The following is a 23,760-nucleotide window of genomic DNA, read 5'->3' as shown; positions in this document are numbered from 1 at the left end:
CCTCCCAGCTGTCCAGGCGTGGGACAGCAGTCCTTCAGCTCTCTGGCTATGGTCTCCATGTGCTGTGGTGGGCTGGAAGGGGCTGGAGATGTTGAGCTGCTCCCTCTCACCAGCGCTGCAGCAGCCGGTGTCATGATAGAAAAAGAAGAGAGGCCACGGTTATTGGCTGGGCCTGGGGAGGGGTGGAAGAAATGCCCAGGTCCCTCAAGAAAGAAACCCTCCTAGCTCCCCAGGGTGACGTTTTCCCTCCCAGCTCACCTCTGCTGCTGTGAGTGCACCTCCTGGGTGCCCTGGCTGCCTGAACCTGGCAGGGACCAGGAAAGTCCTCCAACGGCTCTGGAGTCAGGCACAGAGAGCTGCAAGGAACAGCTCCCTGAGCACACCACCAGTACCAAAGGTCTCTCTCAACACTCCAGCCTTGCAAATTGCTCATCAGGCGTGTAGGCACAAGTTGGCATGGTGAGGCAGCACCCAGATATAAGCAGCAAGGGACACGTGGTCACAATCAATTGCTTGGGCACGTCACAGTCCGTCACTTGGAGACATCTCAATCCATCCCTCAGTCACAGCAGAACCCGTCATTCGGGGACTCGGTGACATCAGAACCCTTCGCTCAGGGACATCACAACAGGTCATCTGCCCCATGGCACTCGCCCCAGCAGCGCTGCAGCCCCAGCACACACCTCTGGGGTTACTACAGCACCACTGCCCACTCCATCCCCCAATCTCTTGTCTTGTGCTCGGCATTGGTGTTTCACACCAGTCTTCAAGGCCTCGGCGACCATGGCAGACATCTCCAGGCACACATGGATGGAGTGTTCACTCAGTAACACCTTGTGCATCCCTGGGAGGCTGCAGGAAAAAGTTCCACAGGTTCTCCCCGCACCCCGGCACTGCTGGCCAGCCTCCAGGCTTCCCTGATCCCTCCCACAGGGGGTTAAGGCAGCACTTGTCTCACTCTGGCAGGTTTTCTCCTATCTTTCTCCCCTAGCCAGAAGGCACAAGGGGAGCCAACTCTCTAGGGAGCCTGTTCCAGTGTTTGATAATCCTCTTGCTAAAGAAATTTTTCCTCATGTCAAAAGGCCAGTTCTTCATCCAGTGCAGTGTGCACCTGATCATCTCACAGTTGGACAACATGTCCAGAAGGATGCTGTGAGAGACAGTATCAAAAGCCTTACTAAAATCCAGTGATCCGAGTTGGGCAGGGGGTTGGAACTAGATGATCTTTAAGGTCCCTTCCAACCCAAACAATTCTGTGATTCTGTGAAAATCCAGAAAAGCCACATCTACCACCTTCCTTCATGCACTAGGTGGGTGACCTTATTGGGGAAGGATCTTAGATTATTGAGACAGGACTTTCCCTTTGTGAACCCATGCTAATTGTGCCTGATGATGGCATTGTCCTTGAAATACTTTCAACAGCATCCAGTAGGATCTTTTCCATCATTTTTCCAGATACTGAGGTTAGACTAGGATTATAGTTTCCTGGGTCTTCCTTCATGCTCTTCTTGTAAATTGGAAAAATGTTGTCTAGCTTCCAGATGGTGGGGTCCTCCCCAGGTTCCCAAGATGTTTGGTGGATTAATGAGAGGGGTCCTGCCATCACATCCACTAACGCATTCAGTTCTACAGAATGTATCCCACCAGGTCCCATGGACTTATGAACATTCAACTGACACAGCTGGCTCCTTACAATTTCCATGTCCACAAATGGAAAGTCACTGTTCCTGCAGTTGTGTTCCTCCAACTTGGGGGACCAGACAGCCCAAGATCTTTCATTAGTATTAAAGACTGAGGCAAAAAAATGCTTCTGCTTTTTCTGCACAGCTATTTTCCAGGGGACCATCTACAACAAGTACAGTTCTTTGGACATCCTCTTGCTATTAACATACTTTAAAAATCCTTTCTTGTTGTCTGGTACAACAATATCCAGTTACAATGCTAGTTGAGCTTTGTCCTTTTGTGTCTTCTCCCTGCATACGTCAATGATGGCTCTGTAATCTTCCTACAAAGCCTGATCTTGCTTCTTAGAGATCATCCAATCTCTTTTTCCTCCTGAGTTCCAAGAATATCTCCCTGTTGAGCCCAGCTAGTCTTCTGCCCTGCTTTCTTGACTTGTGACACTATGGAATTGACTGCTCCTGTGCTTGTAAATGGTGGGCCTTCAAATCCAACCAGTATTTATGGACACCTAAGCCCTCAAAAGCAGATTCCCAAGGGATACTGCAAAGTAGCTCCCTGAGTATCTTAAAGTTTACTCTCTTGAAATACAGGGTAGAAACTCTGGTGAACTTTTTTCTCATTACATTGAAAATTTTAAGCTCAACTATTTCATGATCACTGTGGCCAAGACAGCCACCTACCACCACATCTCCCATGAGTCCTTCTCTATTCACAAATGACTAGTCTAGAAGGGCACGTTTCCTAGTTAGCTCTTGTGTACTTGAGTACTTGTGTCAAGAAATGATGTTCAACCAGCTCCAGGAGTTCCTCAGACTTGTTTGTCATGGCAGTATAGTATTCCCAGTTGATGTCTGGGAAGTTAAAATCTCCCATAAGGATAAGGGCTACCAATCCAGAAATGCCTACAGAACAACTCATCAGTATTAGTGTTAACACTATATCTATATCAATTTCTAGATCAATAACAAATTTCAGCGTAAATCCTAGCAACACACTGAGGGATATATGGAAATTAAAAAGAATACCTTGTATCTGAGAGTCCACTATGGAACTTGCTATGTCTATACTGGGTCCCTGGTATGTGGTTATATATATATCTATGCACTAGTCTCTTCAGGTACAGAAAAAATGAAAGTGTGGCCTGTAGATGACATGTAGAGAAAACAGTAACTCATCTGCAGTCTGAATTTTTTATAAACCACTCTGTTTTGTCAGAAGTATCTCATCTTCTTAACAAGTGCAGGATTATAGTTGAGAAGGAAATGGACTTCTTTACCTTAAAAAAATGCTACAAACTCCTCACGTTAATGTATTATCACCATGCTTGATGTGATAAACAGTTAAGTAGCATGTCACATTGTACAAAAAGTCAGCTCTCAGAAGATTACTTTATAAGTAGGATGTGATATAATGAATTTGAGTACTATGAAAGGCCTCAGAGCCTCCTGGAGCCATTTTATCTGTTACAATCTGTCCATGTGACACTTGCTAATCTGATGCTTTCACTCACTCCCTTGCTTTTATGTAAGTCTGCAGTGTCTGTTATTGTTTGCTTTTCTTCTGATGATCATGCTCACATAAAACTCATGCAATAACCCCTCTTCAAGGAAGATACTCTCTTTCTGTTCACATGTGGCCTCGAGATTACAGAGACTCCAGACTTCATGCCAGAGTCTCCTTTCTCTAGACCATGTCTTTATAATGTGGCTGGAAGCTGACTGTTTTCCTAAAAGAGCATTGGGGTGTATCGGGGTAACAATGGCCTAAAATACACTGCTGCTGCTCAAGAGTGATTACTCCATGTCCCCCAACTGACAAAGACATTTTTTTGCTCTTGTGTATTCCCACAGGCAGATCTCAGAAAACTCCCTCAGTACCAGTAGCAATCTAGTTGAAACTGTTTCATTTTCCCATTCATTGCAGTTAGTACAGATTCTAGATGCTCATATTTTCCATAAATTACTGAAGCTATCTCCTAAAGTAAGGAAATCACAGAGTCATTACTTCAGTCCCATAAGCAAACATTGACTAAAATCTCAAATTAGACAAGTCCAGTTCTTTGATTTCAGCATCCTTGCTCAGTTTGAAATATTTATTTCTTCAGTTACCTGCATTTATTTTGTTTATCTGTATCTCCTCAAAAAGCATTTATGGGTATCTAAGAATACAGAGTAATCCTAATTAAATTTAAAAATTGAAAATACTTAGCGCTGATCCTAAAGAAACTTGGCCTCCTTGTTTACTCCTGCCCTCCAAACTATATCTCTCAAGATCAGTTTGAATATTATGGTGTGTTCTTGTGTACACAGAATGCTTTTCATCTAAATTTTTTCCAGACTCCTGTGTGGTGAGATAATCTCAATTCTACTACCTTATTGTGGCTTTAATTTGGCATCTCTTTTCTAGCAACACTGTATTTACTTGATATTTACATCAGATGAAGGAAACGGGATTCAGCCTTCAACAAGGATTTCATTTTGTTATGGTAGAATCTTTTTGTGCAATGTAATAGGGTTGCTGGCAATGGGGAAAATATAAAAAGGCAAAGCAACAACACTATTTTTCATCATGCAACTGTGGTTTGATAGCTTATTTGTTTGATAGCGTATTTGTTATTTATTATACCAGCCTTTCTTAACAGAACATGGTGTAATAACTAGCTTTCAGTATTATTTCCTTGGATTGTCTGCCTCAGCTTTGTTATAGTTTCTGCACCATCTCTGAAAATGCTTGGCTCCAAAAACTGTAGTTAATTATGTTGTAATTACTTCAGACGAAAAAAACCTCTTGTTGCCCCTTGAAGCCTTTAGAACAGGAAACAAAATTTGCTCCATAGAGAGGTACTCCTTAGAGAGTTACTCAAGGGTTGGGATGCAAGACAATTAAAAAAAAATTTTTTTTGAAGACTGCATGTTTTTTACTCACTGTCTTTCCAAGTATCTCTGATTCAGCTGAAGCTACAGTCGTAAAATATCCACAGGGCAGTTGCCTGCATATGGCAAATGTAGTTTTCCTGAACTGCAGCAGATTCTCTTATTTGAATTTCAATTAGGACCATTCGTGGTTATTAAAGCACTTAGGTAAAGATAAAAAGAAATAAAACTACAGATGCCAATATTTTTTATTTGAATTCAAGGATGACTAAAAGTCCAAGGGCAGTCTGCAACTCAATAAAAATATTCCTAAATCTGAGATATGAAAAGAATGACAGGTTGCTGGAATATGAAGTGTTTTTCTTGGAAATGATACATTGTGTGTGTTTGCCTATCTATTTATAACATGAAACATGACCCAAGCACATTTTTCCTGTGCAACATGTTTAATGTTGCATGGGGTTTGAATACATATGTAATGGTGAAATACACTCAAAAGCTGCTATTATGAACTGACCCAGTTTTCTCTTTGAACTCGTCAAATATAAACGTTTTTGTATAACTGGTTTTGAATCTGAGTTGAAAATAAAATGTTTTGCATATGGTGCTGAGTAATTTTTGTAACACTGAAAGTGATTTCTGTAGCACTCCAAGCTATTTTTTCACAGTTTGATGCAGAATAGTGTCTGTTCAAAACTTCTGCTAAATTTATGCCTTAGTACATTTCTGAAGCATTCACTTGAGAAATGGGAGCTCTTCCGTTCTTGTCTGTGACCATTTTACCACTCAAAGGTTATGGGAAAGAACATTAAAATGGGGTAAAGAGCAACAGAATATGCAATGAAATAAAAAGAATTTCTCTCAGTGTAGCTGATTAAGTACAGCATCAGGCAGAAAGTTAAGTAAACATACAGTCATAGAAAAAAAATCCGACACTGGGGGAAAAACTCCTTTGGTTCTTCTTATAAGAAGAATTGCTAAATGGCAAGTCTAATTCTTACAAGAACTCTGTTGCAAACTTTGTACTCAACATTTGGAGCTTATCCTGTCAAGCAGAAAGTACAACCACATGCAGGATGAGAGCAACATTTCAGTTTGTATGACAAATGTCACTTGAAAATGGGCTTTGCTTTTAATTTAGAACATTGTAAACACATCAGGAGAAACTAGTTTTGATCATTTGCCAAATATTGCACAAGTATTTAGACTAATAAATAGCCTTCTATAACAGGAAGTGTACTGTATATTTTATGTGTTCCCACAATTTTTAAGAGAAAGTCTCATCCCTTCTGTTTCACAGATGTTTCTAGAGAAAAAGAAAACTAGATAAACCAGCATGTATTATTGTCAAAAAAGCATTTCAATCGTCAGCTAAAGACTTAGGGAACATTAAGGGTACATTATAAAGATAAGTACATTTTAATTAGACGACTTTGCTCATTGATTAGTCTTTCAGACCACAGGTTAAAGTCATGCCTTGCTGAATAAAATATGATGTATAGTTGAGAAAATAATCATAGGGTCTATCATCCCATTATTTTCATTGTATAAATTACAAAGTTAGGCATATTCCAGCTGTTAGGAAACCCAACTGGTCTAGTTTCCTATGCCATTATTAAAGCACATGGATCAGACCTATGAATGTAAAACATACCAAATATTCTGTCTCATGCTGCTGTTACCAAGGCTATGCACCAAGATCGAAGGCTTTTGTTTGGTAAACTTTGAGCTGGACTCTCCCTTTTGTATCCAAAATGTTGCAGGAAGGAAGCAAGCCCAAACAACCCCTATGCCTTCTAGGCGCAGCAAAAGCTCTCTTACTTACATCCCCTTACCAACCAGCTTGAAGGGCTGATAGTATGGAATCAGCAAAAATAGTTTCAAACATGGAAAGACTATTTCTACTTCTGTCCCTCCAAATAAACTGCATGGGGCGTGGTGGTACATGTTAAATCAAGGAATGCATCATTATCTTTATGTGGGTTTTCACAGCAAAAAGATGTTCTGCCGTTAACAGAAGTAACTTCAACTAAATTCTGCAGAAATTTAGTGTGACTTTGGGGAAGGTACAGTAGGCAGACTGCTCAGCACGTTCTTGGAATGAGGTAGCAATAACGTTTTGATGCAGACAGTGAAGTATGCAAATAGTGAAAAAGTCTTCAAAGTTGGACGCTAACCAATGAGTTTTAGAACTTGAGAGTGCAAAGTAGATCAGAGAGGCCATGACATGAGAGCTAATCACTTTTAAACAGAGATGGAGCAATGTAAAATGAAATCAGTAGACTGAAAAAATGCAGAAATCAGGAAGATAAGAAAAGAAGTAGAGGTTTAGGAGAACTGGCAAAGAAGTGATACTAAGTACACAAAATAGGAGATGGGGGATGTAGGAGCAACTGGCTCACAGCAGGCCTCCATGGGGCTCACCTGGCACTTGTTGATTACCAGTTGATCATGAGTTAACAAGCTCATGCTATTAGAAAAAGCATAACGGGACATATAAATAGGAGAACAGCATACAAGACGTAGTCAGAAATTCTGGTTTTGGGTGTTCTCAGTTCTGGAGACTTCCTTCAAGAATAACATGAAGCAAAACCCAACCAATGGTAGAGAATCCAGAGGAACTCATCAAATGCAGGACCTACAAGGCAGACTGGGGAAAAAGAGGTTAATTAACCTAAAAAAAAGAAAAGGCTAAGTAGTAATACAGATAAGAATCTTCATGTACATAAAATGTTGCTGCAAAGAATAAGGTAATTATTTATTATCTATTCAAGAGGGATAAGAGAAGTAATAGGCTTCAATAACAGCAAGAAAAATTAGAACTGACATTGAGGAAAGCTCACAGAAAGGGTTGAGAAGCAGATCACTTGTGAAGGCTGTGAAGTCTCCATTGCTGGAAAATTTTAAGAGCACCTTAGAAACGGACCTGTCAGGATGTTATTTTTTTGACAAAGGGGAGAAATAGGTCTATTCCTTGAAGCTCTTTTAGCCCTACCTTTGTGCAGTTCTGCAATCTGTCTTGGACATAATTGCCTATCTCCTTAACAAACCTTCTCCCCCTCAGAAATCATTATGTATAAAAATTAAGCAATATTTGCAATATACTTGGGAATAGTGCTGATTGGATTGTTGTCTTATGAGTGTAATCAAAGAATTAATGTTTAGATAATTATCAAGGAATTCATGCACTTATCTATAGCTATAGAAACCATGTGTGTCCCTGCTTAGGAATACAGGCTCAGCTGTACATGGATTTACCATTGCCAGCAATATCATAGAATCATAGAATATCTCAAGTTGGAAGGGACCCATAAGGATCATTGAATCCAACTCCCTGCTCCTTGCAGGACTATCTAAAACTAAATCATATGACTAAAATATATACTATAATGGAGATGCTGAAGGAGTCACCGGTACATAGAATCAGGAATCATACTCCAAGTCCTTACTAAAAGGGAGCAAGATCGTTGTACTGTTTCTAGTTTGGCTTTCATTACATGGTAGTGTTTTGCTCTTCTCCCCAATCTCCATTTTATCAAATTTTTTATTTATTGCAGCTTATCACTATTGCTACAAACAAAAGCTTACAGACCAAAGTTTAATATAATTGGATGACATGTTTTCTACTTATAACATGTAAAAATGCATATGTAGTCAATATGATTTGCTCCGGATCTGACTTCAGCCACTATTGAAAACTTACTGTTCCCTAGTAATATGTCAAAATATCCGGTAGTGGTTTAGCTATCTCTGTTCCCTGAGTGCTCTTTGAATTATAGTTCAATTTAAGAAATATATGTCTATTATAATCACACTTTTTGAAGGGATCATTTCACTTATAAACTATTTTCATTATCTTTTAGAGTTGCTATCACATCTTGACCTGTATCCAATTCCTACCTAATTAAAAACTTTATCACCTCATCAATTCCTTTTTGAAATGTCAGATTATTACTACTATTATTTTATTGCATAGCAATAAGAATTCTATTGGTAAGATGACTGAATTCTCTCTTGAAAATGCTTTAGCTCATTGGATCAAAATTCGCATACAGATCTAACTAGCAACTTCATTTTGAAACTTATTAGCTAGGCCATAGTAGTAAAAAATGTATGAATTATTTTTGGAAAGTATAAGTCCTTTGACTAGATATTAATTTCTTTCTGAGCCTTTTCCTTACTTTGATTTCGGACAATGAATCATAGACACTACAGCTGGAAAAATCCAGTTAAGTCACATCTACCATCAATGCCAAAGAACATATTCCTCACTATTTTTCCAGGCTAATTTAAAAATTGTCAAATTATTAGATTTTCAGGTCATACTGTAGTAATTCCCTTGTTCGTTCTTATTATATGAATCAACTGTTTTTCCTGATCCAGTTTGAATACAACTTTTTTCTTTCTAACTGTACCATGTCTGCCTAGACATATCTGCCTAGATTCAGTATCTTTCCTTGCCACTTTTACATCTTTCACCCTTTTCCAGTTACCTTACCTTATAAGGAGTATGGCTTCCTCAGAGTGAGGAACTGAAATTTTCTAAAACTAAGATGTTTTTGTGAACTCAGATTAAAGCCGCTAAAATCCATTCACTTTCAAATGCAGGGGATTAGAATGGCATGGTGTCTTTCTAGTAACATGATTTATGAGAAAATATATCTAATTCAGCAGAAAGGCAGTGAAGGCAGAAGAAGTATTCAGAATTTAGATTAAAATGATACATAAAAAACTAAGGAAACATTTTTCTCAGGATAAAAAAAAAGTGAAATCCTATCCCTAATGTAGTTAAAAGGAATATAGTCATTGAGTTCTGTGGTACCAGGATTTTACTGTGTTTATCTTGAAACATACTCAATACCTTTAAAGTTAATTTCATCTGAAGACACAGTGGAGGTCTTCTACTACTTTGTCATAGAGCTGAATGAATAAAAATATTACCTTGCATGAATTGTCCAACAATAATCCAATTTGTCTGCTTCAATTTCAACCCCAAAATTAATAAATATAGTGTTCTGTAGTAAAAATTTCTAATGTACATAAAACCTGAATATGTATTTTCTGTTTAGTCAGTTAAAAGATAAGGGGCTTTTTGCCAAAATTATTCTGTCGTTAGTCTGCCAAGTCTTGTAACAAGAGTTACTTTCTTTGGAAATCTTTGGAAACTCCTAAGTGTCTAAAATAAAATAATTCTGTAGCATTATAGCATAACAAAAAATATGCCCAGCAATGTTAAGGGGGAATTGAATCTGGGAAATTGAATTTATGCATGCTAGGAAACCATTTAAGGGAAAAAAGCATTAGCAAATACATGTCATTTTGCTTGTGTAATTTGTCATTAAGAAGAAAAAAATAAATATGTAGGTCAGAGATGAAAGTTAATTTTAAAAAAAGCCCTTTCCTGTATTTTTAGCACTTATTAGAAGGGAAAATTGCAGGTCTTACAACCTCTTTAGGAATTTTCCTGAGAGAGGATGAAGAACTATCCACTCCTTTGTAATAACATTCTTGCAGGGGTATTGGAATTGTTGAGATCACATGGCATTTACTTCTTTCCATTTGACCTCATGGAAACCCTGTTGCCTATGATTTCTGTACACAAGGTTTTCTCAGAGAGGCAAGGGAGACAACAAGGACACCTACAAATTCCCTGAGAAATTTTACTAGTCATTTATGACTGACAAATAGAGAATGAATTGATCTTGTGCCTTATTGCTTGAAAAATTTATGAGGTGGGTTTGGACAACACAAATCGAGAATCTGCGTAGAGTTTTCGAATTCTCTTCCTTCCATCCTTGATGTCTCTCATATGGTTAGCTATGACACCTCAAAGCAAAATAATTTTTCACATTTATCTTTAAGCTCTTGCAAACTTTCCATGTGAGGACATGACCTGAACCGACGCTAATAGGTTATACAATGTTATTCATATCATTTTTGAGGATCTTGCACAGCTATATGAATAACCTTAAAGCAGTTCATTGAGCAGTTCATTTCACTGAGGTGAAAAAAAGCAGCAACATATAAAGACAGTACTTTGTTTTGGTTGTTATAGTCACTATACACAAAATGGAGCTTTAAAAGTGGTTTTAAACAGAGCAGGAAAAAATTAACAGATATTTGCATGGATTTAACTCCTGCTATAATATTGCTTCAATATTACCGTATGGCACCACTTTTATCCAGGACATACCTGTCTTTTCATATGGCTCATTTGTAACTGCAGGCCCTCCAATATGGAAATACTGCAACTTATCCAGTTTGCATGACTTTCGACAGAAACGTGAAAAGTAAGGAAAAAGCACATCCTTGGCATTTCAGCAATGTCACTGACAAAGTGTAGTGCTCTGTAACAAGACATGAGATGACACATAAAGCTAGCTGGTGTACCTTTCAAGACAATTATTTTCCTCCAACACCAATCTCGGTAACGACTGGGCCATTCTAGTTTAAACTTAGCCAAAGCCTGCGACAGTCACTCAGCATGGCAAATCTTAGTCTGAATGGCTACATTTATTACAATTATAAACCATTTTATGATGTCGGCAGGTGGACAAATGTAGGCAGCATCTAACTGTAATACAAAATAGTGGGTCTGGATGAATAGCTCTGTGCCAAAGCCAGCCTCCAAGTAGTTCAATGTCTCTAATCTATTCTGCATCCCACACACAAGTGTGTGTGGGAATGCTTGCAAATTTAATGAAGTGCTTACTTCAAGCAAGTAATTCACCTTCTTCAAGAAGAAGTTTATACCTGGCTTCCAATGAGATACTAATAAGCTAACCTTAGGTAGCATAAACTCTTTCTTATGAAGATGGAATATGTTAGCTATAAGCAACCAAATATAACAATGCCAAGGCTTTTTTTTTTTTTTTTTTTTTACAGAACAAACTTTTCCTTTTAACATCTTGGCTCAACTCCTTTTTTGCAGTCAGTGTAACCTCCCCGTTGCTAATACAGGGAAGTATTCAAATACTGCACTAAATGGATAACAAGAAGTGGTTTACAAATTTATCTGTCTGGTACAATAATCTAACCCGGAAGATAGAACAGAGGACAAGAGGATATCTATTCCTTTATCTTAGATCTCCCACATCATATGTAAATGCTGATTCTCCACCTATTGAGGTTTAGTTGCACACTCTGTCTCCTGGCTCCAAGTCTAGGCAAGATCTGGACATATTTGTCCCTCTATTAGAAAAAGGACAGAATAGAAAGGGTCTACAGTATGCTTCACCTGCATCTTTTATGAGGTCCATCTGTATGATTCATCTTTCATGTAAGCATTGTGGCCCCTGTTACTCCATATAAACAGTATATGCATCAGTTTTCTCAGGCATAAAAAGTGAACTTTACTGCTAAATTCTTCAAAAAGTGAGGTGGTTATCATGATACAGAGCATTTCAATGCCCAGCTTTTAGGACACCGAGTTCCTCTGCTGGGTTCTTTAGGCTTTTGGAACCTACATGTCCATGAGAAAAGGTGGACACTTAAAGAGTGGGTTATAAGCAGCAAACAATGCAAGCTAGCCAACAGAGAAATACTGAGCAAAACAATGTATTTTTTTAGAATTTTATCCTATTCAAAAGGCTCCTTAGTCCTATAATTATGAAACAAATTGCCTTCCCACTTACTGGCATTTGTACAAATATATTTGTAAGGTTGCAGCACCTCTTTACATCTTCTTTTTCCAAAAATTGGTCTGTCTTCAAATTATTATCAATAATCCGTTTCTTATCTTTGTTGCTGGTTTTCTGTTAATAACAGTGTAACAGCTGGTTACATTCTATATTGGGAATGGAAAAGTAGCTCACTTAGTGCCACTGAGCATCTTATAAGTGCATTTTTTCTCAAAGTCATACTGTATCTGACAAATCTCACAGACCACATAATACAATAAGTTTTCTGTGAGCCCATGAAATTGAAGTCTTAGACACAGTAAAAAATGAATAAAAAAAAGCAAAATCTGATCTCAGAGAAATGTCACTCTGATGCCAAAAATGCCAAAAATTAAATTGAATAAATCTTTAAATGGAACTTCAATTATTTTTTTCAGCAACGAATAAAGAGTATATGTACCATCTCTTTATTATAACTTATTTATTTTCCTAATCTTTTCATTAAGAAAACACACTTCTTGTTCACTATTGTGGCTGTTTTGTGCACTTCTGTTTTGGTATAGGTGAAAGTTCAAGGAGTAAAAGTTTAGAAAGCTTGGTTTTGTGATACATTTGTATGTTTTTTACATATAACTCTAAAAACATCACTTTGTATCTGAAAGAGAAAATTTTAAATTTTCCTCCAACAGACTGAAATAATAAATTGCCTTAATCTTTGTATATCCCCCAGTACTTTCTCCTTTTAGCTTGTTACCTAAGCTTTGCTATTTGAACAATGGTTTTCTTCTTCTCTAGCCTCATTTTCTTCTTATATTCGAACCTGTCATGAAGTCCTAACTGAATTTCTGACATCAGTCATTTCCATGGCACCAGACTGACACTTTAAATATAGGATTATGATGAATTCAACAGAGGACCCAGTAAAAGAAAAACAAGAGTATGAGCAAGCAAGATTTTTAGAGCACAACAGCGTTCTGTTAAAAGGGTGGAGAAAGGAATATGATGATCCATATATTGTGGTTATTTATTTCAGATGTTCACAATATTTGATGTAGCATCTGTGGCACTGAGACATTGCCAAAAGTTTCAGACACATTCATTAGTCTTGTTCTTACATATCTAATGTAAGACAGTGGGTTTTCATGACTACTTGCAGTTGTAAATAAGCTCAGTAGAGGTAGTAGGCTCTCATCACCTCCGAAAAACCATGCTTAAAACATTTCAGGTTGAACTCTGAAAAACTGGAACTCAGACAACCGTTGGGAAATATGGCTGTACATTAATTTGTCTTAGTAAGTTTATGTTAAGAAATACCATAAATTTAATAGAGTCATAAGAACACACTTTTAAAAAATATTTTTAGTCCAGCACAATCTAATTCATGTAATGAAAAATAAAAATCCTGTCTTCTATAAATGACTTTCTTTTACCTGAATTCTGTTATTATGAAGTGTCTTCATAATATCATATCATATCACATATGCCATGCGTAATGCAGGCATACACATGGATGTGGATTTCTGTTAGGTCAAATTCCTACTTCACATTTTCCAGGCTAAAGGGCTACTGGTTGCATTAGAAGTTTTACTAAAAATCTCTTTCCAGGGTCAAAGCAGACTCTGGTAAGCAGTGGCATCTCCTCAGAGATTCCATCTTGTTCCCATCTCATCCTATATGCCTAGCTCAACTGAAGCTATACTGACAAGGCTTATATAGTCACGGAGAAACCAGATGCTGTGGTGACATCAAAACTATAAAGAAAACTGCTAAAGTTTTATTCTATAGTTAAAGAAGCTATGGTCTTCTATGTTTCTGTGTAGTGGCTACTAGAAGGATTGTCAATTTTAGGCCTGCTCTGCACAAGATGCATGAATCCAAAGAAGTATGGCATGCCCCCTTTAAGCTTCACTAGCTGAGGGGGCAGGATGAGGGGGGAGAAAGATGCCAAGGGTACTTCATATCTCTGTTGCAAAAAATATCAATCTTGAGGTCATAATTAGAGTCTAATTAATACATGGATTAAGAATAAGACCAAGAACCATCCCAATATACTGAATTGTATTAAATATGAATTCCAGTGTTCATAGGTTACTACCTCTTCCAAACACCGTGGGAATTTCTTTCACTGAGCAGTTTTAAAATACTGTTTCAGAACATGGAAACATCCCATTCTTGTTCATATTTTTACTTCTTCCACCTATTGTTAGACTGCATATATCACAGGAAAATGGCATGTTTAAAAGACTTAAATGAAGAAGGAAACCATATTCTTAACTTTTTTTTCAGGTATACTGTTGAAACAGAACAAATGCTACAAAATTTCTGAAAGTTATGGGCCATTTCTGAAGTAGAAGACTGTGGGCAATATTAGCCTAACATTCTGGCTTAGTTTTGGAACCTCTGTTTAGGGTTTTTTAAATCTTCCACTTAATTGAGGTGTTTAGATACATAAACCTTTTTTTTTTTTTTAGACAGCTGCTGCCAGGGCTGAGAAGACACAGTATATTGTGTTCTACTTAGCAGACAAAACATACTTCACAGGTCATAGGACAACTGGAATATAGTTTCACTTTCCAGACATAAGATGACATACACAAAAACATACTATCTAGAAAGAAAATGAAGAAAATGTTAACTACGACTGAAGACAGGTTAATTTTTGTAGATGATTTTTCTTTAATTGATGCTTAATTTTCACAAATTGCAAAAACTGATTCCTAGATGAGATCCTAATTTCTAGGATGTACATGTCTTTAAAGAATGTTAAGAAATAAGAAATCTGAAGATTGCTGTATTGGAAACAGCTGTTTACTGGCATTAGTGAATAATTCTGTAGGCAGTCCAAGCCTAGGCATACAAAATGCTAGCCAATTAGTATATATTTTTCTTTTGTTTTCACATACTAGTTGCTAGATTTGTTGTTCTTAAGGATCTTTCTTTCTTACATAGACAAATGACTTACAGGGTGTTTAAGTAGAAACAAGGTTATGATGAAGCCACTTTGACAAAACATAGAGTCCTTACCTTATGCAGATCCAAATTCATCTATTCTTGTATCCATGTGAGATATACAGACTGTGATTATTTAACCTTTTGCTCTGTCCAGGAAATTCGAGTCATAAAGTCATTCAGATTCTTTAACATAAAAAGAGTTCTTATATATGACAGAATAAGCTTTCCCTGAAAATGCTTATTCAGCTTATCAGACTGTCTAAATTGCATCAGTATGTAGAAAGTGAAGAATGCAGGAAAATACAGTTAAGGTTAGAATGTAAAAGATAACCTAGTCTAATGAAACTGAGTAGAAGATCAAAAAAGTCCCCAGTGTTTTCCCCATATGGCATGAAAATGAATGAGACATTTTTTAGAAAGAATTAAATACATTCAGTAGATCTCTGCACTACATACTGTTAATGATAAAAGACTAAAAAGGAAATGCAATGAACAGAAATACATTTTACATCATAACAGCTTAAAATTTATCTTCAGAGTGATTTGTGCATAATGTGTCATGTTTTTCAAGCAGTAACTATGCAACTGATTTTCTTCAAAAATGCTGCAGCTTTTAGCCAAGAGGCAAACAATATCTTAAATGTCACATATTATATAAAATACATCCACTGTAAGCTCAGTTACTGTGTTTAGACATAAACCACCTCAAAATAAATAAATTAGCTGAACACAAGGTAAATGTAACTATGCCAGTCAAAACTGCAATACACATCTTAGCTCCTGGCTTGCTCATGAAGAGTAATAAAAAAATACATCCGCCAAGTCTATGAAGTGCTGTTGATTTTTCTGCAACATTTTATAGCTTCAGCATAAAAGACCAGGTTTCTCTTAGCTCCTCGTAGGCACCTGGATTACATGACAAATGCATTTCTTTTAAACAATGCAGAGTTTCTTGGTATGTTCTTTCCACTAGAAATCACATTACATCAGGACAGAAGCTTTAAAATATTTTTCATCTCCTGGTTGTAATGATGACAGTAATTTTATTTCATTCAGAGTTCTACTGAAACATTAATTATTAATTTAATTTAAAAAAACTTTTAAACAAAATATTATTCAGATGAATTGCCCCTTTATTTCACTAAATGCTTGTTTGGATGGAAACCCCACTCTCTGCATTTAGATATTGGTTTTATGAAGTTAGTAATTCTTTGTTCCAAAATGCTTCCTTTTCTGGGCTAATATTTAGTTCCATTTCATTCTTCTAGATAGCACAGGATTCTTTTGTAGCCTCCTTAGCAGCAGCTGAGATGATAGCTTTTCACCACACATAAAGGCACCCCAATAAAATTGGGAAATTCATTTTCTAGTAGAATTTCATATCAACTATCTTAAATGCCACTACCTCAGTAGTGTTCTACCTGGTTTCTGTACTTTTTGTGCAGCTTTCACTGACCGCCCCGTACTAGATGAGAGCTTGCCTTCTCAGCTGCCAAAGCAAAGATCGTCTAAGACACAGTTAACAATAATGTTGGCTCTGGAGCTCTTCAAAGGGTACAAAAGATGGAGGGGAGTACTGCTTCACATAAAGGCTTGTCTAGAAGCCTGATCATGAAGAAAATAAAAGATTTTAACAATATTTATAAATAGATTAACAGGGTACATTTACGAGAAGAAAACTATACAATGATGTTGCAATTTGCCTGAATGCATAGTTATTTAACTGAGTGGGTGAATGTCTGTTCTGCTGAGCTACTTAAAAAACACAAGAAAGCTTTTTAAAAGCTTGGGCAAAATGACACATATCAGCATTCAAAGACTTGCAGTTGTAATTAGATACAAATATTTCAATTTTTAGGAGTCTCCACTATTGGTCATTTCTCTATTTCCACTCTTTTCTTACATCTAAGCCCACAGAAAGAAACACCTTTATTTCATGTCCTTTGGGGATAAACTACGTGCTCTGCCTCAGAAGAAAACATTCTGTATATTTTCCTTACTAAATATCTGCCCAAATCCTGTTATAAGTGCCCAAGGCTGTCTTTGGGCTCTGATCTCCTAATGCTACGTGGTTGTAGCCCTACGGCAACTATTGCCAATTTACCCTTGCAAGACGCCTTGATCAGCACATTTATGTTCCTGTAATTGTTTTAGCACTCTGCCTTGTTTGTGATCTGCAGAGAATCAGTGGGTAATTTGGTTGTTTCTACCTTCCATGTTCAGGAAGTATGATTTTTAAGAAGTCCCTTGTGTAATTGACTCACGTATGCCAGGCACTTGTCCACTAAATCAATCCAATGCAATTGTCTCCATTTTCAACATACAGGAGTGTAAGCACAAATAAATGGGGTTGACATGAATGCAAAGACAAAATCTGTGCCATGCTCCAAGGCATGAGTGACACATAAATACATTTTTCAACATTATGTGTTTGAACCAGGTAACAAGTGTCACGTAAAAAAATTTGTGAGCATATCCAAGTAGACTGAGTTTAGTAAGAATAAATTTTGAAGAGAAAAAGCCATAAAAACTTCATATATCTTAGCATTATAATCTCAAAGCCGCACTGAGTAGAAAGAAAATAGACAATCTAAGGAAATGGCTGCCTGCAAAACATGTTGAATAGACATAGTGCCAAAAAGTAAACATGCTGTGTGTGCTACATGCTTATTAATGATAGATAACAAGAGACTTTTCTTCAGCAATATCAGTGTGAAAAGAAGATCAAAAAGACTTTAAAAAAAGTTAAAAATCAAGATTGGAAACGTAAGTGTGCTAACTGGATAACATAATAATAAATAAAATTCATCACAGAATCACAGAATGATATGGAGTTGGAAGGTACCTCTGGAAATCATCTGGTCCAACCTCCTTGCCAAAGCAGGTCCACCTAGAGCAGGATGCACGGGAATGTGTCCAGGCAGGTTTTGAATGTCTCCATTCACGACCTCTCTGGGCAGCCTGTTCCAGTGCTCTGCCACCCTCAAAGTGAGGAAGTTCCTCCTCACGTTTACATGGAACTTCTTATGTTCAAGTTTGTGCCCGTTTCCTCTTGTCCTATCCCTGGGCACCACTGAAAAAAGACTGGCCCCATCCTCTTGACAACCACCCTTTAAGTATTTATAGGCATTGATCAGATCCCCCCTCAGTCTTCTCTTCTCCAAACTAATCAATAAAAAGCAAATATGTGAAAATTAGAAGAGACAAAAGCTCCCAGCGGGTGGTGTAAAATTGAAACAACCTTTATAAACCTTTATAGGTAGCTAATGGATCTCACTCTCATATATCACCAGCCACTTTACAGAGACAATTAATTTCCAATTTGCAAGAAAGACTAGTGATTCAGCTTGAAAAGCCAAAACTGGGTGCTCCATTTTTCCTCTAAAATGTGTTCACTTTTCACTTTAGTTATACACTGCCACTGATGCACTCATCCAGGGAAAATGAAACTATTTGTTACACCTTATCTATATGCACAATGTAAGAAAATCAAGGCAACTTTTAACATGGTAAGATTCCTTCTCGTCCTTATTCCCACTTCACTGTACACATTGTCTGCACCTTTTCATTGTTACCTGTAAGGTTGCATATTAGTATAAATACACATGCAATTATTTTTCTGCTTCATTTCGAATGTCTATTAATATTTTTAATAATACCAGATGCCTAACTGAACATTCACACTCCTTGATTTTAGGTATCTAATTTAGATCTTAAGTTTAGAGTCCACGCTCCTCCATTATACTTAAGAACGAGACTGTTCCTCTAGAAAGTGAATCATGGCAGGTGCCCTGCACTGAAGCGTGCTGAATTATGTTCTGAAGAAACTTCTCTCCACTAAGCATGTAGGCAGTTTCTCCATTTCTACACATTTCTACCACTACACACTGTGCTGCCTAAGTTGCAACAGTATTGAATCAAAACCACAGAAGAACCACCCCAAGCCCCAAATCCCCGTCCCTTCAGATTGTATTTTCAAACAAAAGCTGTGAGCAAAGCTAGAAAACGCATGTGTATTTCCCTTTTCAGTCTCAGCCCTGTACATTGTGAGAACCTGCAACCTGATGTGAATGGGCTTTCCAGGGTGATTCCAAATGTATAATCAGTTAGGGTGAAGGATGTTCCAAGTTTTTTTTCCCTTGGATTAGATTATGATTGAGTGACCACATTAAAAGTAACAGCTGAGTGCAGAGAATTGCTGAGCTATTCTTCATCTACACTGGTTCTAGTTTCATTCATGCTAACATTGCTTCTCTGGGCATAAAGGAGGCTGAGTCAAGATTTATACTAAACAATTTCTTTTACCCATCACCAAGTATCAATATTAGGATTTCTGTGTGCAGCAGCAATCAGTCTACCAAGCAATGTCATATGTTACTTAGGTTGTTACTTAACAGTTTTGTTCCGGTTGCTCCATTTTCTTTTCTTATTAGGACATAGGTTTAAATAATAATCCGCATGTCAATGTGTTTTCCCTCTGTAACTAGATGTGCTTTCCATGTACTACTTTGACTTTGAAGCTGTGTTGTTAGAACTAAACCACAGTAAAAAAAACAGGGAACAAGAGAATATGGAAAACTTTGCTTTCATCCAAGAGTCCTGATTCATGCTTGAATGTCAGTGCAATGTGAAGAACTGAATATACAGTGTTACAAAATGCACTGTAGTATCAAATTACCAAAATAAAACCCACTTGTATGACTATTATGCAGTTTTAATTACTAATACAGAGACACAGTTCAAAGAACAGAATGACCCACCATAGCAGGCATCTTTATGTCTCCGGTTGCCAAAAATTCAAAATTTCATTTAAAAAAAAAATTTACTCTTTAGAGTGCAAAAAAATTCTAACTTTGTTATGTTACAACGATAGCTATATTATCACTCTTCACAACCATCTGTTTTCAAAAAACACTGAAAAGGTCATTGGAAAGAAAACTTTTTATCTAGGTGTAAACATGCCTTAGCAATATAGATGTGGGAAACTGCAGGAAAAATGAATAGAAATTAATTTTGTTTTAACTTCTTATGCTAAGAAAGTAAAACCAAACAGTGATGGTGTAAAAGAAAATTGTACTTTTAAAATTCTTTCAGCTTTAACCATGATTGTGGGTGTTTGTACAACAGATATGAGGCTACTGGGCTGGATTCCATATGGTGACCTCTGCTCAGGCAAGTGTTTGCTAGTCCTTGAGCCTGGGAACCATTACAAATGACAGCTCTACAGGAACAACACATCTCCTTCACCTTCAAGGCAACATTATGGTATTGTAGTGAATCTAGTTCTGCTTTTAATGTCTTTTTACCTTATCCTGTGCCTTTTAGAATAGCACTGTCTCTCTGTTTCTGTTGACATAATTGGGTATGATCTTTCAAAATTCGTTCTCATAAAATAAAATGTTCTTCAACTGTGAGCAAAATTTCCAGGCCAGGCATTCTTTATTCCTTTCTGCTGCAAAAAAGCATACTGTGGGCTTTACTGGAACAGGCTCTTAATCACGAGCTATAGTCCTGTTTAAATAGTAAAACACAATAAATGCAAGGTGGTAGTCTGCCTATTCCTCCCCCCTCACATTTACCCTTCATGGTGCTTCTGCAAGAACATATAGGACGTTAATTCTAGAACTTCATTTCTCCAGAAGGAAGGTAGTGGAGTAGCTGCTGAGGAACTGCATGAAGGAGAGGAATGCAGTAGCTAGTTTTCCCAAACAGCAAACAAAATGGCCCCATCTGAGCCTTTGCTCGGAAGCAGTACACCTTTATCTGGCTGCTTTAGTAAAACTGAGTTTTGAACATGACAGGGCATGTCAATTCTCAAGGCATGTCATGCTCAAAAGCATGTCCATTCTCAAGGCCTAATTCTTTGAAGTAAATAAACCTGAAGACAAAGTTCACAGCTTTAGCAGCCTCATTACTGTCCTGGATTAATTGCAGCTGTAGCAACCTCAACACATGGACTGGTGAGATTCCACCGTTGCCTTGATTCAGTGCAAGTTCATGTGTTACCATGACCTATCTCCCACCTCCACCCTTACCACCCACATCCTTTGACTCGTTTCACGCTGGTGGGCTCGCCAGTGTGCATGGAGAGCGACCTGACACACCAGTGGCGTCGCTTTACACAAATAAACCCAGCTCTGAACACCAACTTGTATTAATTTCATGCTTGCCAGGCGCCCCCTCCCCTGCCCGCCGCCTCTCGCGGCTCGCTCCAACGTCTCTCGGGCGGTCGTTGGTCGCCCAAGCAGCGTGAAGGGTCCTCGCGCCTCGGCGGCGGGCGGGGAGAGGGCCGGCGGCGCCCCGTGCGTGCCGCAGCCGGTCACGTGGGCGGCAGGAGTGGGGCCGGCGGTCGCGAGAGGCTGCGGCGGCGCTGGAGGCGCAGGCAGCAGCATGGCGGCGGCGCTGGGCGGCCTGGGCCTCCTGCACGGCCGAGTCAGGCTGGCAGCCGCAGCCGCCGCGACCGCCTTCCTCGGCCGGCCCGGCCGCCGGGCGCCGGTGCGGGGAGGCGCCGCCGGCGCTCTCCCCTCGGCCGGGAGGAGCTACGGTTCCGAGGCGAAGGAAGAGGAGGAGCTGCGGGTCCGGTACCTGGATGACGAGCACAAAGGTAACGAGGGGAAGGCGGCAGCCGTGGGGCGGCCCTACTGCCTCGGCCCCCGGCAGCGCCCGGGCCGCCGGGCCGGAGTGACCCCTGTGTGCCGCCGCGGCCCTGTGGGTCGGCTGCCACGGCGGGGCAGGGAGGGGGAGGTGCCGGGGGAAGCTGCCCGGCGGCGGGGGGCGGGAAGAGGGCGGTGGCTCCTCCTCCTCGGCGCCTCGGCCGCGGCCCGTGGCTTTGTCGCAGGGTGCTGGGAGCTGCTGGCATAGCGGTTGCAGAACTGGGTCAGCTGGGTCTCTCTTAGCTTTTCTTTTTCAGAGTACTACACTGCATGTACCATATGTGCGAGTTGCACCTTTCAGAGTTGGCATCGGTTGGCTACTTTAATAGGGGAAAATAAAGTTTAGCAGCAAACTGCTACAGTCGTGCTGCTTCCTGCACCTGTTAATGTGCTTGGGTTCAGAGGCAGACAAGGTTGCAGAAGTGGTATCCACGTTTTGTGTTCTGGAAGGTGTTCCTTCAGCACTAGCGGCCAACTCATGATGCTTTCCTAGTAACCATCGCACACTCCCCCATGCTTTCAGTGCTGTCAACTTCTGCGACCTTGTTCTGCTCAGGTATACCAAAAGTCTCATTTCAACTCACCTGGTTAAGAAATCCATGCTCCAGAGTGATCTAGGGGCAGTACATCACAACATGGACATAGAAACAAATACTATTGGTTAATACAGGAAAAGAGCAAGGGTCTAGAAGTAAGCCAGAAGGAGTCATAAGCTTCATATGCCTTCTTTATCAGCACAAAGAACCGATGTTTCTGTGAAAGAAACATGTCTCTGATTCCTCCTCATGGTGCTACTGCACACCCTCCTCCTCGCCTTGCGTGTCAAGTTCATCTATCTTTATCTGCTTACAGCATGTAATGTACCTCCTGCATTAGGACACTAACCTCATATAAGCCCTTGTGGTCTTTCTTGCTCTTCTCTAACCTACAGTTCCTTTTTCTACCAGTTCACATACTAGACCTTTCTAAGTGGGACCCTGGCGTGGTTGTCATATTCTTCCATTACATACTTCGTGACTATACACAGGGGCAGACACTGTCCCTCTGACTATGTTTTACATTACACACATGCTTGTTTATGCTGTGGTTATGCTCTTGTCCATACCTAGTCTGTTTGTATTGCTCGGAGAAGGATGTATTGTCCAGGGACTTTCACAGCTGAGGGTGCTGGCGACGCAGGAAAACCGACAGTAACTGCTTCATGTAGAGGCACATATCTTGTAGCTTTAGGCAAATCTTTTGCTTGCAGTTGAAGTAGCAAACTGTGCTGCTTCATAATACTTTCATGTGATTCGTATACTGCAGTTTTTGGCAAGTTGTTAAACATAAGTTGAAATTAGACTATATTTGGAAGGGCTAGTTACTGGTATTCAAGACTTACCAGCTTCCAAATTTGATCTGTACTAGAATACAAAAGATGTGAGAATGTGATTGTAAAATGCCTGTGTAATCTGAACATGTTGCAATTTATGTGCGCTAGTATTTTTAATAAAATACGTATCTTTTACTTTATTTAAGATTCTGTTTGATTATCACTGAATAGGGCTGAAATATATTACAACTGTTGACATTTCAGAACTTTTAGCCAAGTTGCATTAGTGATCCCATTACAAATTTTAATGAATTTATGGCTTTTGTTCTTTAAGTTATAGATGGAATTAGGAGTAATATCTCTGTTGTCTTGACTCAAGTGTTGCTATGTCACTTGCTCGAGTGTGATATATATATTTGTAAAATTTAGATTTTACACTAGAATGATTCTTTGTGCTTATACTTTCCAGTTGCTTTTAGTTCAGCTAGAGTGTGTAAGACAGCTTTTTGTCCTCATCAGTTAGGATTTTAACATACATAGAATGGGCAGAACAAATATGGTCTCAAGTTGAAGTTGTTTGTTCAGACGTTGGAAACTGACAGCTAGCTGATAAGTCAGAAAAGCTTTCCCTTCTTTTGCTCTCCTTAAATAAAGCAGGACTGAGCAGC

The 23,760-nt window shown here is 38.9% G+C and overlaps 1 protein-coding gene across 2 annotated transcripts in view; it reads left to right on the top strand.

Annotated features, from left to right (window-relative positions):
• The first annotated feature begins 21,471 nt into the window (after window positions 1–21,471).
• AUH (AU RNA binding methylglutaconyl-CoA hydratase) overlaps window positions 21,472–23,760 on the top strand; it is a 125,247-nt gene continuing 122,958 nt past the window's right edge. Inside the window, exon 1 of one of the 2 annotated variants that reach the window (XM_074165760.1) lies at window positions 21,472–21,731. In XM_074165760.1, the coding sequence (XP_074021861.1) occupies window positions 21,518–21,731 (214 nt within the window). In that variant the 5' untranslated portion in view covers window positions 21,472–21,517. The remainder of the gene's footprint in view (window positions 21,732–23,760) is intronic. The other variant, XM_074165761.1, reaches the window with a different exon arrangement.

The sequence above is a fragment of the Numenius arquata genome, chromosome Z, assembly GCF_964106895.1.
Source record: "Numenius arquata chromosome Z, bNumArq3.hap1.1, whole genome shotgun sequence".
Lineage (NCBI taxonomy): Eukaryota > Metazoa > Chordata > Aves > Charadriiformes > Scolopacidae > Numenius > Numenius arquata.
This window is presented reverse-complemented; position numbering and strand designations above follow the sequence as displayed.